The following is a 16,523-nucleotide window of genomic DNA, read 5'->3' on the forward strand; positions in this document are numbered from 1 at the left end:
GATCAATTAGTATTTGGATTGATTAAGGATACTGGTTGGGGTTGATCAAAAGACCCTGCCAAAGCTGATTTTCAAAGTTTTTGTCTCAACAAAATTTGAATAGGAGTAATGATGTCACATTTTCAATGTATATTTTTTGGGCTAGAAAAAGAGAAGACTGGTTGACCTTATTTAAAAAAAAAAAAAAAAAAAACAGATACCAACTGTTCAGGAGGCAGGATTTTGTTCATTTAAGCATTTTTCTTTCCATACCTAAAGTTTGCTCAGCCATGCAGGACTCTATGCAGTTTGACAGGAATGTAATCACTGCACATACAAAAACACAACTGTCCCTGGTATTTCACATGCCTTCTCCTAGATCACGTGTTGAGTATGAACCTTTTTAAAGTTTGAGAATGCTTGCCCTTGCAGGGAAAAATAGAAACCCTCACAAGTCAAAGTGAATTAAAGGCATCCAAAACTTCAAAACTTCAATAGTGGAGGACGAAAAATACTTTCTATTTCATACAAATGCCATCACTCCATTTGGAGAATAACTGAAACATAGAACATCTAAATGGTAGATTACACTGAACTATAGCTACGTTTTGTGATTATGTCTTAGTAAAATTTCTGTTTTTCTGCTCTCATTTGTAGACACCAGGTGCTTCGCATCGTCCCAAAGAATGAGCTCCAGCTGGCTCTTCTTACGAACCTGGAGGAGATAGTGGAGTTTGAGGTTATTTATGTTCTATTGATATTAGCTAGACATCATATTTTTGGTAAAGAGTATCCATACATATTCTGTCTTCATACTGTATTTATACTTCTTTTAATGTTTCATTCCAGCTGGACGTCTGGATGGGGGTGACTGGTGTGTCCTACCCTGTAGACGTTAGAGTTCCTCCTCACACCCTGGAGTCTTTCAAGAGTTACCTGGACAGCCATGACCTTGAGTACTCTACCATGATTGAAGATGTCCAGGTACAAGACCTTGATCACTGATCACTAATCTAGGATCATTGAATCACTTTGTTAGATGTAACGTAAACATGAGTTGTATTTGCCCTCTTAGGCCGTCTTGGATATGGAGAGGGAACAGATGAAGTCTGCTGCTCGCCTCGTTCAACCAAGGAACACTGACAGCTTCGACTATGCCAACTATCACACTCTTAGTGAGGTTAGTGCGCACATTTTGCACTAAGATGATTGTCATCTAGATAAGCCAGTACTCAGTGTTTTGAGCTGATACATGGAGAATTAACATTTTTCCATTCCTTCAGATCTACAGTTTCCAGGACATGCTGGTTGCTGAGAATCCCAACTTGGTCAGCAAGATAGTGATTGGTCAGAGCTACGAGGGCCGTCCTCTTAATGTGCTCAAGGTAAAGAATCATGTGGAGGATTTACCTAGAAATGTTTAACATCTCCTCATGAAAGGTTCCCAGAAAGTGAAGTAAAAGTGGTTGAACTGAAGTAGCTGATAGATTGGCTTGTAAAACTATTTTTACTCCTTGAACTGTTTCACACAGTACCATGTTACCCCAAAAACTTCAAAGGATTTCATTGGGATTTTGTGTGATAGACTAAATAAAAGCAACAGTTCATTTTGAAATTGAAAACAATACATCCAGACATTAATTCAATGAGTGCACCAACTAGAAGGGCTGGTGCCTATCTCCAGCATTTAATGTGCAAAACACAATCCTAGAAATGTTGCCTCTTTATCCTAGGGTAACACAGACACACACAGATTAAAAGACTATTAATGTTGACTCTCCAACCTAAGAGCAAGTGATGTGCATTTATCTAACAAGCATCAATTTGGACTGTTGGAGAACAACTTAAGTATGCACAAAGAAAAGTAGAAACTTCATGCATATAAACTCTTGGTGCAAAGCAACACTGCTAAAAGCTCTGCCGCAGGTCATTGAATTCCTGTGAACTGTAGTTTGCCTGTAGTTTTATCAATGGCAGCTGTGGAAGTGAACTAAAGATTCAGTGCCTATTAGCCACGTTTCCAATTTTTGGATTGACATCATGAGCCACTTCATTCGACTCAGAGACACAGAGATACTGTGCTCAGGGGAGGGCATCTGTCTACAGGACAACTATTGGTCAAATACTTCAAAAATCTGGTCTTGAGAGTGGAAAGATGAAAGATCAGTCTAAGTCCAGATCCAAGTCTAATTGAGATTCTGTCACAAGGCTTGAAAACTGATGTTCATACACACATCCTCTACAATCTAATTTAGTTTAGGTTTTAGTTTTCCAGGAATTGTAATGTTCATCTTCTAAAGTTTCGAAACAAATATTCTAAAATGACTGCTACTCTCCCTCTCTTCCCATGGCTTTAGTTCAGCACTGGTGGAAGCAATCGTCCTGCCATCTGGATCGACACTGGAATCCACTCCAGGGAGTGGGTCACTCAAGCCAGTGGGCTGTGGTTCGCCAAGAAGGTGCTTCATTTTTGTACCTATGGTTACCTGAACACCTGAATGTCAGTGTTTTCATTGACAGTGTCCCCCTGGCTTTTGCCACTAGATTGTGACAGATTATGGAAAAGACTCCGCCCTCACCGCCATCCTGAACAACATGGATATCTTCCTGGAGATTGCAACCAACCCTGATGGCTACTACTTTACCCACACCTCTGTAAACCAGTCAATTTTATTCACCAAGAACTCTTGAGGGAACATCCAGTAACAGTTTTGACATCAAAAATTGCAAAACTCCAATCATCCATATGTTTTCAGAACCGTATGTGGCGAAAGACAAGGAAGCCCAATCCTGGAAATTCCTGCTATGGAGTTGATCCCAACAGGAACTGGAATGCTGGATTTGGACGTAATGTCTTTCTGTTCTATCTATTATTTTCAGCTTTGAACATGTGCAGTGTGATGCAGATGCATGCTGGGTGACCTGTTTGCTTTATTTGATGAAATGCATAAAAACTAAACATGCTCCCGACTAAAATAAGGAATCAGATTTACAGTTTTCATCTTTATAACTTAAATGGCCAATTGGTTGTCACAGGTTATTTGTCAGTGTGACCACCAGGGGGTACCCAAAAACATTATTTTGCACATTTGCATTGTTGAAAAGTGCTGTACTGACTCATGGGCCACTTTATTAGTTACACCTGTTCAGTTGGTTGTCATCACAAGTGTAGAATCAGCCACGTGTATTTAATTACTTAAGGTATCTGTGTTTGTGTTTGTCATGTTCCTCCTAGTACCTGGAGCCAGCAGCAACCCCTGCTCAGAGACGTACCATGGCCCCAGCGCTCACTCTGAGTCTGAGGTTAAGTCCATCGTGGACTTTGTGAAGTCACATGGCAACATCAAGACCTTCATCTCCATCCATTCATACTCTCAGATGCTCTTGTACCCCTACGGCTACACCACGACTCCAGCGAAGGACCAGGCTGAACTGGTACAAAAACATTCTCCGTGACGGTTTTATTGTTTTCCACACTGCAGCATAGTACATTACCATACAGTTCTGTGTGGACTTTGAAACTTGACCCAAATGAAAACTCTCCATGGAACTAAATATTTAGGAATTCTAGAGCTCCTCTACATATACTGGCATACTTGGAAAAGATGTTTAAATATTCATCTTGTATTGGAGCAGCATAATCTGACAATATCCTAAACTTTAATAAAATTTTAATCTCTTTAATCAATCAATCAAATTTATTTGTGTAGCACATTTAAGTCAGTTCAAAGTGCTTCACAGTATATAAACACAAAAATAAAAAGTCATAAACACAACATGCAGTCTCCAATTGAGAAATTAGTAATAAACATTTCATATTGTTGAGTGTCATCATCAAAACTCATCAAATATGTTTAATTCATGTAGTAGGTAAAAATTCACCCTTTGTTTAATTATTTAATTAATTCAGGACATTTACTGATAGACACCCAACAATTGCTATATAATACATCCAAGATGTTTCATCTTTCTTTTGCCTATTTAGACTGATCAGTATGTCTAGAAACTTTTAACAACCAATCCACGACTTCCTGTTCCAAAGAAAAACAAATATGACACAAAATCACAGCCATTTTTTAGTATCCATTCTTAAAAGCATACCATGTGTTGATCTTCACAACTCTGGAAATGGGAACGACAAAGTTGTGATTTTCACCAATGAAGCAAATCTGATTCTTTGACAAAATTGACTCTTTACTATAAATGGTGGGAACCAAGTGGCAGCTGCACAGATTCACACGTAACAGCTTTACTTAGTGAGAAGGAGAACAGGCACAAGGGAAAGAGTGCAGTAATTTGGTAAAGCAAAAGGTAACATTGTCCGGGACAACAAATAATTTGCCTCTCTGCTTAAAATGCTGCAAATCCAACTTTATTATTCCTTCCTGTTGTTATTTCCCAGAAAATCAAGCTACCCCAGCCTGACTCTTTTAAAAATGAAGTAAAAGAAGTTAACCAGTTCAGATTGAGCTTTTTTGCAACAAAGACCAGGTGTGTCTGGTAGGAAATAAAGACACATTTCTGAATCGACATCCACCAGTTGAGCATGGTAGAGGAACTGTGAGGCTGTGGGTCTGCCTTGCTTTCAACCCCACTGGAAACTTTACCATTGCATTGTGAACTTTAATGTACCATTTTGGAAAACTTTTTATGTTTTTAAATATATCAATAAGCATCATGACTTTTTGCATGATAATAATCCAGAATATATGGTTAAATCAACATAGAGGTAGTGCCAAAAGGAATCATCACAAATCCCTCTTTATGTACGTTCAAACCTTATAAAAGAGCTGTTGATTTAGGAAACAGAGACTGCACAAAATATTAACAGCACAACTGCAAATGTGTCTCTCAACAGTAGTTTTATAAGAAAAAAAAATGTAAATAAAACTTTAAGACTTTTTACCATGGTATTCTCATCATATTGCTTAAGTGTGGAGGGTCCAGCCTACAGAATATGTTTCAACAGTTTGACAGAAAGATTGATGACAATCTGTGAAAAGTGAACAAAACCATAAATAATGTGTCTTTGCAGCACTCTCTGGCAGAGAAAGCGATCACCGACCTGGCCTCCCTGTACGGCACTCGCTACAGATATGGCAGCATCATCAACGTCATCTGTAAGTTTTAGCATCACAACCAACAGATAATTCTGCCAGAGTCAACTATAGTTTTTCTTTTTTTATGTAAACATGTAAATGTTTAAAACATGCATATTGTAAAAGCTGAGCAAATTAAAGAAAATACACCACATCAAAGTCCATGTTCATGGATTTAAGAAGCTGCTCCTTTAAGTTCAATGGCTCTACTTGACTTAACATCTTTGTTTTAATCCCAGACGAAGCCAGTGGTACTACTGTTGACTGGACGTATGAACAGGGCATCAAGTACTCCTACACCTTTGAGCTGAGGGACACCGGTTCCTACGGCTTCCTGCTGCCTGCCAAGCAGATCATCCCCACGGCTGAGGAGACCTGGCTGGCTCTGATGGCCCTCATGGATCACACCTACAAGAACCCATATTAAAGTGCCAGTTTGTTCAGGACAGGACTGAATTCCAGCTGCTGTCTCTGTTTCAGTGTAATCTTTGAGGTGAAAACAAAATCTTAACACTATAAAAAAGATAATTTATAAATAAAAAAGTGTGACGATATAAACCGATGCTGTGTTTGATTTTGTGATTTCACAAAATATGATCATTAATAGACAATGGCATGTCCTTGTTTTATTATCATGTTTCCAGGAACTTTAGGATAAATTGTGACAAAATGTAGTTAAGATATTTCTTAACAAATACAGCTTTTGAAACAGATGACCTTAAACAGAAAGACGTTTTTGAAACGGCTTGGCACTGGGTGATTTATTTTAAGATTTGAGATCCTTCTTGGAATTTCACAGGCAAAAATATGTTGCAGTGTGTGTTTAAGTTAAATAAAATGAATAATAACACTTCCACTAATCCACAAATGTGCTAATAATGTAACAAATAAATGCTCTAATAATGTAACAAATTTTAGCTAGGGGCATTAGTATTTTTCACTTAGCATCTTTCACTTAGCTTTCCTTAAATTAAGTTTTCCTGGAAATAATTCTAAAGTGCCGATTTAGTTGGCTGTTTTGTAAATTTTCAGTCAAAAATTACAGGTTGCAGTGGCTCTGTGGGTAGAGTAGCCATCTTGTGATCAGTAGGTTGTAGGTTCAATTCCAGCTTCCTCCTGCCACATGTCAATATGCCCCTGGGCAAGGCACTTAACCCCAAATTGACTACTGATCTGCAAATGGATGAATGTAACTCTAGTGCAAAGTGCTTTGAGTGGAAATGATTAGAGTAGTGTTATCTGATATTTTTTTTTTGAGAAATTTATTTTCAGATTTTCACATACTGTTTATAAAGATTTCTTATTTTACTGTTTAGTTACAGCTAAATGTCAGATTATCTAATAAAACATATAATTTTGTCAAACAAACAAAATGCTATTATTTTTACTTCACTTTTAATGAGGCACAAGAAAGAAGGCATACAAAGCAAAGGTTGTTTTGGAGTAGTTGTGCATGAATGTACGCAGTGAATGTTGCCCACATACAAATATAAAGAATATTGCTTCAAAATTAAAAACATGTTATTAGATAAAAATCATGTTTTATATATATTTTTTTAACTTCTATGTTTTTCTGTTTGCACCAATCAAATATTAAAGTGATGGATTGAATCTCTAAACAGTCGCCTATTGTTTCCTTATCAACTTTATTCCTTCATTGTTGATTACAATCACATGGAAAGAAAATAGAACACCATACAAAGATTTAACTTTTTTTTCATGTTTATACATATAACATATTTCTAAATGTCAGTATGAACACCGAAAATTTTAAGTCACTGAAATAAAGCAAAGGAAAATACCTTCTAAAATTTTAAGAGAACAATAATATAGAGTCTTGTGGGTTAAACTGGGACACCTCCACATTCACTCTGACTTAAAATAGCTGGAAATAAAGGTAAACAGATTGAGTAGGTAGAACCACATGACCCAGCATTCTGGAAGAGATTTGAGCTGACATTTAGCTTGGTGTGCTTCTCACTGTTTCAGGGAAACATCATGGTGAGATCAAAACAAGCTTTCTCTGGCCATTAGAAAGATAACTGCAGCAGTTTTTGAGTTCAGTTCATGACATTAACCATGCCACAGTAGATATAGAGTCTGTAACCAAAGGCCCTTCAAAACAAGTGTCAACATTCCCAGATCAGCCCATCAAAGCAAGTTCACTTTGAAACCTGGAGAATGGAAAAGAAAGATAACCTCATCACGGGGCCTACGGCTGACTTACTGCTGGTCATATGAATGTCCTTGACTGTACAATCAGAAACAGACTTTACAAGGAGGAGACAACTTTTTCTTTGTAGAAAAAAAAAAAGCATGAAGCTAGAAAATAATCACAGAAACTGCAGAAAAAAGACTGGAATAATGCTTTTTGGACAGATGAGTCTAAAACTGAATTATTTTCACACAGGAACAGAGGACATGTTTGGCATTTCAAATACATCAATCCAGGATAAGAATCACATACCAGCTGTGAAACAAAGCAAAATGTGTCATAGTTTGGGGATCCTTTGCTGTAGCTGGACCTGGCCAACTTATTGTGAAAGAATCCACCATCATTTGTGATATGTGTCAGATCTCCACACACCTGCGGATGTTCATCAGCAGTATTTCAGGAGCCTTGTGGTAAAACAAAAACCCATTTAAAACCAGAAGAAGAAGAACCAGAACCTGCTATCCTTAGTGATGTCATAAGGCAATTAAGCTTTCCAGCCCTTTGCTTTGTCATTTGTTACTCACTAGTGACATCTGCTGCTGAAACTGTGACAGCCTCGTCACTTAAAGAAACCATACTTCAAAAAGATTTGTGCAATATTGTCACAGTGTTTTTGGCTAACCCATGAAGGGAGCAACGTTGAACTGTGTCCTGTGATTTTATTTATTAAAATGATTTGTACCTAAACTAATCTCACTATGTTGACTGTCAGTAGCTGTTTTCTCTGCTTTGACAAAAAAGACGTTTGATGTTTGAGTGTCTTGGGAGTGCAGTGATTGTTGGGGCAGAAAGTATTGGTAGAGTTTTGACCTGCTATCTGAAAAACTAAAATTCTTCTAAATTCTTTTCCCTGAATTTCTAGCTGGTTCTGATAGCACAGAATTTTACTCTTCTACTAAATTTAAGTCTGTTTCTGGTGTGTGAGCCTGTTATATCTTTGCTGATCAAACTACAAGTAATGGGAGAATATTTTGCAGAATTTGGATGGCTAGGAAGGAAGTTATGTTTATTCAACTTATTATATGTACGTTCCTGGCACATAGTGCCATTCTATAGCACAATCAAGTAATTATTAACTTCAGTTCTCATAAAAATGATGTATATATCAAATATGACTTGAAATTAAATTTGATTTTGTAATTTAAGGGTTTGAAATTGGATCTCTGCCTCTTTAAAAACTCCTGCTCTTTCTGAAACTCATTCTTGAGGAAGTCATCAAAAATGGCTCCTCTGTTAACAACTTAACAACTTTTTCAAGTAGCTTGTATAATGAGCTCAAAAGATGCTCAGTTTCACCGGAAGTTTGCTGATTGCTGCTGGCTAGTCTGAAGGAGCTAACCCTCCATGCCTTGTTGGGTTTTTAAACACCAAAAAAAAATTGCATGCTAATACCAAATGATAATACTGTCAATGAGTCCATTGAAAAGAAGAACCCATAACCAAAATATTCATATATATTAAAATTAAAATAACATACACACCTCTACTCCCAGATTCTGCCTTGTTCCTAGATGGGATTAGAAATGTTGCTCAGAGTAACAAAACTGCTGATCTTTGTGACTCTCTGTATCATTCATGGTCACATTTCCTGACTTTCTGCCAGATGACCTTTGTGTTGCAATGTCTAAAATTAAACCCATCTTATCAGCCTGTGTTGCACTGACAGAATGAGTGAGCGCTGACTGCAGGGAAAGAGGATTTCCTATTTTGTTGTTTGCCTAAGCAGAAGGTGTTGGAGAGAATTTTGATTTCAATGAGTTTCTAGGAATAAAAGAAGCTGTTTAATCTTATACTGCCGTTTCAGACCTGAGCAGAAGCTCATATCAAAGTCAATGCCCTTCAGTATGGTTTTGGTAGGAGCTCGCTCCTGCACATGGACGAGGAACAAGAACACTTTCTGTTTTTCAGTACATCTATGTGAATCCTGCAGCTGTTTTAGTTCTCCGTATCATTCTTTACACATCATAGCTTATCAGCTTGGTTGTGTAATTATGTTTTGTTTTTGTTTTTTTTGTTTTTTTTCTTGCAAAGTCATCAAAACAAAATAAATAAATAGGTGAGAGTACATTTGAGATGGATTATATTAGAAAATAATGTTAAAGATTCTCAAAGACAGGTAGTTTTTTTTTAAGTGTATAAACAAAAACATCCAGGTGAGAAAATTGCACAGGAGTGTCAAGGAAACATTTTTAAACATTTAGTCAAAACCCAATTCTGATGTAGTGACATGGAACCTCAGAAATGTCACTGTTTGTTGGCATATTGCACAGAATATTTACAGCCTTAAGTTTTAGTAAGATATGTTTCAAAACATGTCAGCAATAAACATGAACCCAACATGACAAATCCCTTTGTTTACACATCAACCCATCAAGATCTAGGATGTGTGTGCTTTCTGATTGTGCAGAAGCGTTTCCAGAACCAAAGGGGCGTGGCTTACAAGTTGCAGGATTCAGCAAAATAAAATATGTGGGATTTTCCTTTATGAACCACATTCAAGCCAAATGTCCACACACATTTTTGTTGCACTCCGTCCTCAGCATGCTGTTACCTGCATTAGGTTCACGCTGAACAACATATTTCAAAAGTATTTCCTGAGGGGACAGATCCTAGTCAGTCCTTGAATAGAACCAATAATAATTCATGATTATTAATAGAGTGCTAAAATTTCAGAGATTTAATGTGGAACTCAAATATTAAACCTTTCTTTCCATTCTAAGACTTTAAAGGAGGACACCACCTCCAAGCAGTAATATCTGAAGTACTTGTTTTGGAAATGCCTCTGGCCTAATAAGAGAGAATGAAGGGAAGAAAATTATGTTTTAACTTTAGTTGTTGGAAAGCAGTAAATATTTGTTTTTGTTCACTATGATACGGTCATTTGTTCTGTGAAAACTGAACAAATAAAAACTTCTCCGAAAAAAAATAAAAATAGCATGTGAGTAACTGCAGGGAGGTTTGGGAACTGGAGCAGCCGGTGACACTCATCCAACACAGGGCAAGGTCGAGGTGAGCACACATGACCCCGCACGCTTCGCCATAAAAGGCTAGCTTCGGCCCTGACCAGTTTCACACAGTTGGTCATGATGAGGGGACTGATCGCATTCGCCGCGCTGTTTGTTGCTGTTCTCGCCAAGGAGACCTTTGAGGGGTGAGTCTTCACAGCATCACAGGTAACAATGTATTTACCTTTAGAAGTCATTAGAAGACCCGAGGACTGGACTGGTTTCTCCATTGCTGTTTATCTGATGTAAAGGAGGTGCACTTTACACAACGGTAAATAATAATGATAGTGGGAAGGTAGATTTTTGACAGGTACTTGAAATCATCCATGGATAAAAAGCCAATGGCTGGAAGGTGGTTAACATCTGATATGTTTAATGGATCTGGTCAGTTTACCTCTTCATCATTTCATTCCTTTCTTCTTCAATTTCATCCCTGATAAGAAAACATTTCCCACCAAGATATATATATATATATATATATATATATATATATATATATATATATATATATATATATATATATGTATCATTGTACATGTTCTTTTTAGTTAAGCATTTTCTCCTCTTATGGAGATACAAAGTCCTAAAATCAGTCATGTGACATTGACAAGCAGGACAGAATGATAGCATGTTTAACTGAAGAATGGGTAAAATTGTGATTTATTGGAATTAGTAGCTTCATTTTCTGCTATAAAGTGTTTTGGAACATGGATTACAAATCATTGGGGCCTAAAATGAAAAACCACTGTTTAGTGCTCAGGAAAACACTCTTCAAGGATCTTTGAATTCTGAGTTAATTCTTCAGACTGATTGCATAGTTTAGATGAGGATTCTGTTTGACCTTTGAAGCCGGGTGTTCTCTTCTTTCAGTTTTGTGTTTTTTCCCAAAAGATAGCATTTTGTCTGTAGGTGGATTTAGCTTGAAGCTGTTTTATCCCTCAGCTAAACTATAGTACAGCTGAGAACAAACAAACAAAATACAGAAAATAAGGACAACGTTCCTTTTTAAAATATTGCCTCCAGCTCATTTGCAAAGCAAACATATACCTTAGCTTTTTCTAAATATTGTTATTTCTGCTCTCATTTGTAGACACCAGGTGCTTCGCATCGTCCCAAAGAATGAGCTCCAGCTGGCTCTTCTTACGAACCTGGAGGAGATAGTGGAGTTTGAGGTTATTTATGTTCTATTGATATTAGCTAGACATCATATTTTTGGTAAAGAGTATCCATACATATTCTGTCTTCATACTGTATTTATACTTCTTTTAATGTTTCATTCCAGCTGGACGTCTGGATGGGGGTGACTGGTGTGTCCTACCCTGTAGACGTTAGAGTTCCTCCTCACACCCTGGAGTCTTTCAAGAGTTACCTGGACAGCCATGACCTTGAGTACTCTACCATGATTGAAGATGTCCAGGTACAAGACCTTGATCACTGATCACTAATCTAGGATCATTGAATCACTTTGTTAGATGTAACGTAAACATGAGTTGTATTTGCCCTCTTAGGCCGTCTTGGATATGGAGAGGGAACAGATGAAGTCTGCTGCTCGCCTCGTTCAACCAAGGAACACTGACAGCTTCGACTATGCCAACTATCACACTCTTAGTGAGGTTAGTGCGCACATTTTGCACTAAGATGATTGTCATCTAGATAAGCCAGTACTCAGTGTTTTGAGCTGATACATGGAGAATTAACATTTTTCCATTCCTTCAGATCTACAGTTTCCAGGACATGCTGGTTGCTGAGAATCCCAACTTGGTCAGCAAGATAGTGATTGGTCAGAGCTACGAGGGCCGTCCTCTTAATGTGCTCAAGGTAAAGAATCATGTGGAGGATTTACCTAGAAATGTTTAACATCTCCTCATGAAAGGTTCCCAGAAAGTGAAGTAAAAGTGGTTGAACTGAAGTAGCTGATAGATTGGCTTGTAAAACTATTTTTACTCCTTGAACTGTTTCACACAGTACCATGTTACCCCAAAAACTTCAAAGGATTTCATTGGGATTTTGTGTGATAGACTAAATAAAAGCAACAGTTCATTTTGAAATTGAAAACAATACATCCAGACATTAATTCAATGAGTGCACCAACTAGAAGGGCTGGTGCCTATCTCCAGCATTTAATGTGCAAAACACAATCCTAGAAATGTTGCCTCTTTATCCTAGGGTAACACAGACACACACAGATTAAAAGACTATTAATGTTGACTCTCCAACCTAAGAGCAAGTGATGTGCATTTATCTAACAAGCATCAATTTGGACTGTTGGAGAACAACTTAAGTATGCACAAAGAAAAGTAGAAACTTCATGCATATAAACTCTTGGTGCAAAGCAACACTGCTAAAAGCTCTGCCGCAGGTCATTGAATTCCTGTGAACTGTAGTTTGCCTGTAGTTTTATCAATGGCAGCTGTGGAAGTGAACTAAAGATTCAGTGCCTATTAGCCACGTTTCCAATTTTTGGATTGACATCATGAGCCACTTCATTCGACTCAGAGACACAGAGATACTGTGCTCAGGGGAGGGCATCTGTCTACAGGACAACTATTGGTCAAATACTTCAAAAATCTGGTCTTGAGAGTGGAAAGATGAAAGATCAGTCTAAGTCCAGATCCAAGTCTAATTGAGATTCTGTCACAAGGCTTGAAAACTGATGTTCATACACACATCCTCTACAATCTAATTTAGTTTAGGTTTTAGTTTTCCAGGAATTGTAATGTTCATCTTCTAAAGTTTCGAAACAAATATTCTAAAATGACTGCTACTCTCCCTCTCTTCCCATGGCTTTAGTTCAGCACTGGTGGAAGCAATCGTCCTGCCATCTGGATCGACACTGGAATCCACTCCAGGGAGTGGGTCACTCAAGCCAGTGGGCTGTGGTTCGCCAAGAAGGTGCTTCATTTTTGTACCTATGGTTACCTGAACACCTGAATGTCAGTGTTTTCATTGACAGTGTCCCCCTGGCTTTTGCCACTAGATTGTGACAGATTATGGAAAAGACTCCGCCCTCACCGCCATCCTGAACAACATGGATATCTTCCTGGAGATTGCAACCAACCCTGATGGCTACTACTTTACCCACACCTCTGTAAACCAGTCAATTTTATTCACCAAGAACTCTTGAGGGAACATCCAGTCACAGTTTTGACATCAAAAATTGCAAAACTCAACCATCCATATGTTTTCAGGACCGTATGTGGCGAAAGACAAGGAAGCCCAATCCTGGATATTCCTGTTATGGAGTTGATCCCAACAGGAACTGGAATGCTGGATTTGGACGTAATGTCTTTCTGTTCTATCCATGTCAATTCAATGCGTTGTACAAAAAATTATTTGCCACAGGTCATTTGCCAATGCTACCACCAGGGGGTACCCAACAACAATATTTTTCACATCTGTATTGTTGAACTGTTCCTCCTGTTCAGCTGGTTGTCATCACAAACAAGAATCAGCCAATTCGATAATGACTTAAGGTATTATCAAATTGTTTGTGTTTGTCATGTTCCTCCTAGTACCTGGAGCCAGTAGCTACCCCTGCTCAGAGACGTACCATGGCCCCAGCGCTCACTCTGAGTCTGAGGTTAAGTCCATCGTGGACTTTGTGAAGTCCCATGGCAACATCAAGACCTTCATCTCCATCCATTCATACTCTCAGATGCTCTTGTACCCCTACGGCTACACCACGACTCCAGCGAAGGACCAGGCTGAACTGGTACTTATTGGTTTTATTTTCCACAGGATGGGGATGTAAATTATGCTGTATAGTTATCCACAACAATTAGTACAATTGGAAAAAATGCCTAAAAATTGTTCTTGTCTAGGAGTACAATAATATCACACTAATATAAGCTTTAATACATTTAACTTTCATCTATTTAATTCATTTGGTATGATAAAAAAAACCCTTCATTTATACTTTTAACTAGTTTAGTACAATTCCTATGAAGTGGATACAAAAAAAGTCTTATTTTAAACTCATTGGTACGCCTAGAAACTTTTAACTAGCAAACTATGACTCATTTTCCCCTGCAGTATAAATATAACATAAAACAACAAGCAATTTTGACTAGCAAGTGACGAGAGAAATATGTTATTCCATGCAAATGTGTGTAGATCTTCATAAGTCTGGAAACGGTGACAATAAAGTTTTGATTTTCACAAATCAACCAAATCTACTGACCGGCTTTTTACCATGAATGGCCAGGAACCAAGTGGCAGTTGCACAGAGGCACACAAAAGCACTTTCTGTTTTTCATAAGGGGCGGCGTGCCTCAATTCGCATTGTCTGGGTCAACAAATAATTTACCTCTCCACTTAAACAGCTCGAAATGTAACTTGATTATTCTTTTCTGTATGTCTATGTTAGTAAGAATCCAAACAATTTGTTTTTGCAGCACTCTCTGGCCCAGAAAGCGATCACCGACCTGGCCTCCCTGTACGGCACTCGCTACAGATACGGCAGCATCATCAACGTCATCTGTAAGTTTTAGCATCACAAAAAACAGATATGGACTACTTTTATCAGTCAATTTTTGACTTTTTTTTTTCATTTAAACATGTAAACAGTAGATCAAAGATATACATTTTATGAAAGATAAGCAAAAAAACTCCCATAAATCTGTTGTATTAAATTCCATTTTTACGTATTTAGTAATAGGAAGAAGCTGCTCCTTTACGTTCATTGATTTTACTTAAAGTATTATGTGAAATCAACATTTTTGAACTTTACATCAGGTTGTAATGTTATCAAAAACATTCCTGGGGTGTTGCCTCGATTCTTTCATAGATGCTTGAGAAATTCTTTAATCTCCCATGGCAACCACTCAGCTGTGCAAAATGCCTGTTTGGACCTAACATGCCTATTAATGGCGCAGCTCCTCCTCTGAACCGCATTTTCCAAGATTCTGAGCTTCTGCCTCACAGAACACCCATCCCCCTTCAATTCTTCTCTCAGCTCCTTCAGACTAGTCAGTAGCAACTAGCAAACACCTGGTGGAACTCCTCCAGGTGTTCCACCGGGTGTTCCTGAAGGTAGTCATCACAACTCGGGCAGAGTTTCAGAAAGAGCAGGCGTTTCTTAAAGAGACAGAGTACAATTTCAAAGTCATAAGTACAAAGTCAAATTTCTTCTAAGTCATATTAGATCTGTATAATATTTTTTATAAAATCTAAAGTTAACATAGCTACTGGTTTGTGGTATTATGCCTGGAAAATACATAATACTGCCCTTTTAACATCTTTGTTTTAATCCCAGACCAAGCCAGTGGCTCTACTGTTGACTGGACGTATGAACAGGGCATCAAGTACTCCTACACCTTTGAGCTGAGGGACACCGGTTCCTACGGCTTCCTGCTGCCTGCCAAGCAGATCATCCCCACGGCTGAGGAGACCTGGCTGGCTCTGATGGCCCTCATGGATCACACCTACAAGAACCCATATTAAAGTGCCAGTTTGTTCAGGACAGGACTGAATTCCAGCTGCTGTCTCTGTTTCAGTGTAATCTTTGAGGTGAAAACAAAATCTTAACTATATTAAAAAAGAGAGATAAAAATAAAAGATCACAACAAAAACAAACAAATCTGTTTCTTTCCGATGCACCTTAGTTTAAAACTTGAGTTTGAGGTTATCAAAGTTTTTTGTCATCAAAGTGTAATCCTTAGCAGATGATGGCATGGCCTTGTCTTATCATCATGTCTACAGGCCAGATTCCAGAATCTTTAGGACAAATTGTGATAAAATGCATTCAAATACAGGTTTTGTGTCACATGACAAGAAGCTAATTGAAACAACATAGCACCGATTGATTTATTTAAAAATAATTTGGAATTCTTATTGACTAAAGTAACATTTCTTTAAATTATGACATGCAAAGTTCACTTTCGGAAGGACTGTTTGAGTTAGATTAGATGAATTGTGGGCGCGCCACTATTATAATCCGCCAACATAATAGTTGGGCTAATTTTCATTTTAGTGCTTGTCACTTAGTGTTTTTGCTAACATTGAAAATATTTAGCACACTAAGCTTGCTCTTTTTTAATTTTCAGAATTAATAAAATTATCAGCTGCTTAGAATTTTAATCTCAGAAATCTGACTTCAGTTTTCTGAGACCAAAAGTCAGAATTCTAAGAAAAAAGTCAAAATTCTTATTTTTCAGAGGCCCTGATCTGCTTCCATACTATGCAGTTTTCTTATAATTTAATTTATGTAAAAACATGCAGGCCTAC

General features: G+C 37.8%; 2 protein-coding genes across 2 annotated transcripts in view; both read left to right on the forward strand.

Moving 5' to 3' along the window:
* cpa5 (carboxypeptidase A5) overlaps nucleotides 1-5,601 on the forward strand; it is a 9,501-nt gene extending 3,900 nt beyond the window's left edge. Inside the window, exons 2-11 of the mRNA XM_015060055.1 lie at nucleotides 637-718; nucleotides 829-963; nucleotides 1,055-1,159; nucleotides 1,263-1,364; nucleotides 2,337-2,438; nucleotides 2,524-2,634; nucleotides 2,736-2,826; nucleotides 3,215-3,414; nucleotides 5,015-5,099; nucleotides 5,318-5,601. Of these exons, the coding sequence (XP_014915541.1) occupies nucleotides 637-718; nucleotides 829-963; nucleotides 1,055-1,159; nucleotides 1,263-1,364; nucleotides 2,337-2,438; nucleotides 2,524-2,634; nucleotides 2,736-2,826; nucleotides 3,215-3,414; nucleotides 5,015-5,099; nucleotides 5,318-5,505 (1,201 nt within the window). The 3' untranslated portion in view covers nucleotides 5,506-5,601. The remainder of the gene's footprint in view (nucleotides 1-636; nucleotides 719-828; nucleotides 964-1,054; nucleotides 1,160-1,262; nucleotides 1,365-2,336; nucleotides 2,439-2,523; nucleotides 2,635-2,735; nucleotides 2,827-3,214; nucleotides 3,415-5,014; nucleotides 5,100-5,317) is intronic.
* Nucleotides 5,602-10,338: 4,737 nt separating this feature from the next.
* On the forward strand, nucleotides 10,339-15,825 carry LOC106964500 (carboxypeptidase A1-like). The gene is made up of 11 exons (XM_015060056.1): nucleotides 10,339-10,444; nucleotides 11,389-11,470; nucleotides 11,581-11,715; nucleotides 11,807-11,911; nucleotides 12,015-12,116; nucleotides 13,089-13,190; nucleotides 13,276-13,386; nucleotides 13,487-13,577; nucleotides 13,811-14,010; nucleotides 14,693-14,777; nucleotides 15,553-15,825. The coding sequence occupies exons 1-11, from the start codon at nucleotides 10,377-10,379 to the stop codon at nucleotides 15,738-15,740; spliced, it is 1,269 nt and encodes a 422-aa protein (XP_014915542.1). The 5' UTR covers nucleotides 10,339-10,376; the 3' UTR covers nucleotides 15,741-15,825.
* The last annotated feature ends 698 nt before the right edge of the window (nucleotides 15,826-16,523 follow it).

The sequence above is a fragment of the Poecilia latipinna genome, unplaced genomic scaffold, assembly GCF_001443285.1.
Source record: "Poecilia latipinna isolate Pla-1442-1.1 unplaced genomic scaffold, P_latipinna-1.0 Scaffold1682, whole genome shotgun sequence".
In the NCBI taxonomy this organism is placed as follows: domain Eukaryota; kingdom Metazoa; phylum Chordata; class Actinopteri; order Cyprinodontiformes; family Poeciliidae; genus Poecilia; species Poecilia latipinna.

What these genes read in the sequence shown, in the direction of transcription:
- LOC106964500 (XM_015060056.1), top strand. Translation starts at nt 10,377, where the DNA reads ATGATGAGGGGACTGATCGCATTCGCCGCGCTGTTTGTTGCTGTTCTC. An exon ending in GCCAAGGAGACCTTTGAGGG is followed by an intron (nt 10,445 to 11,388) that starts GTGAGTCTTCAC and finishes TCTCATTTGTAG; the next exon opens with ACACCAGGTGCTTCGCATCG. An exon ending in ACTATCACACTCTTAGTGAG is followed by an intron (nt 11,912 to 12,014) that starts GTTAGTGCGCAC and finishes CCATTCCTTCAG; the next exon opens with ATCTACAGTTTCCAGGACAT.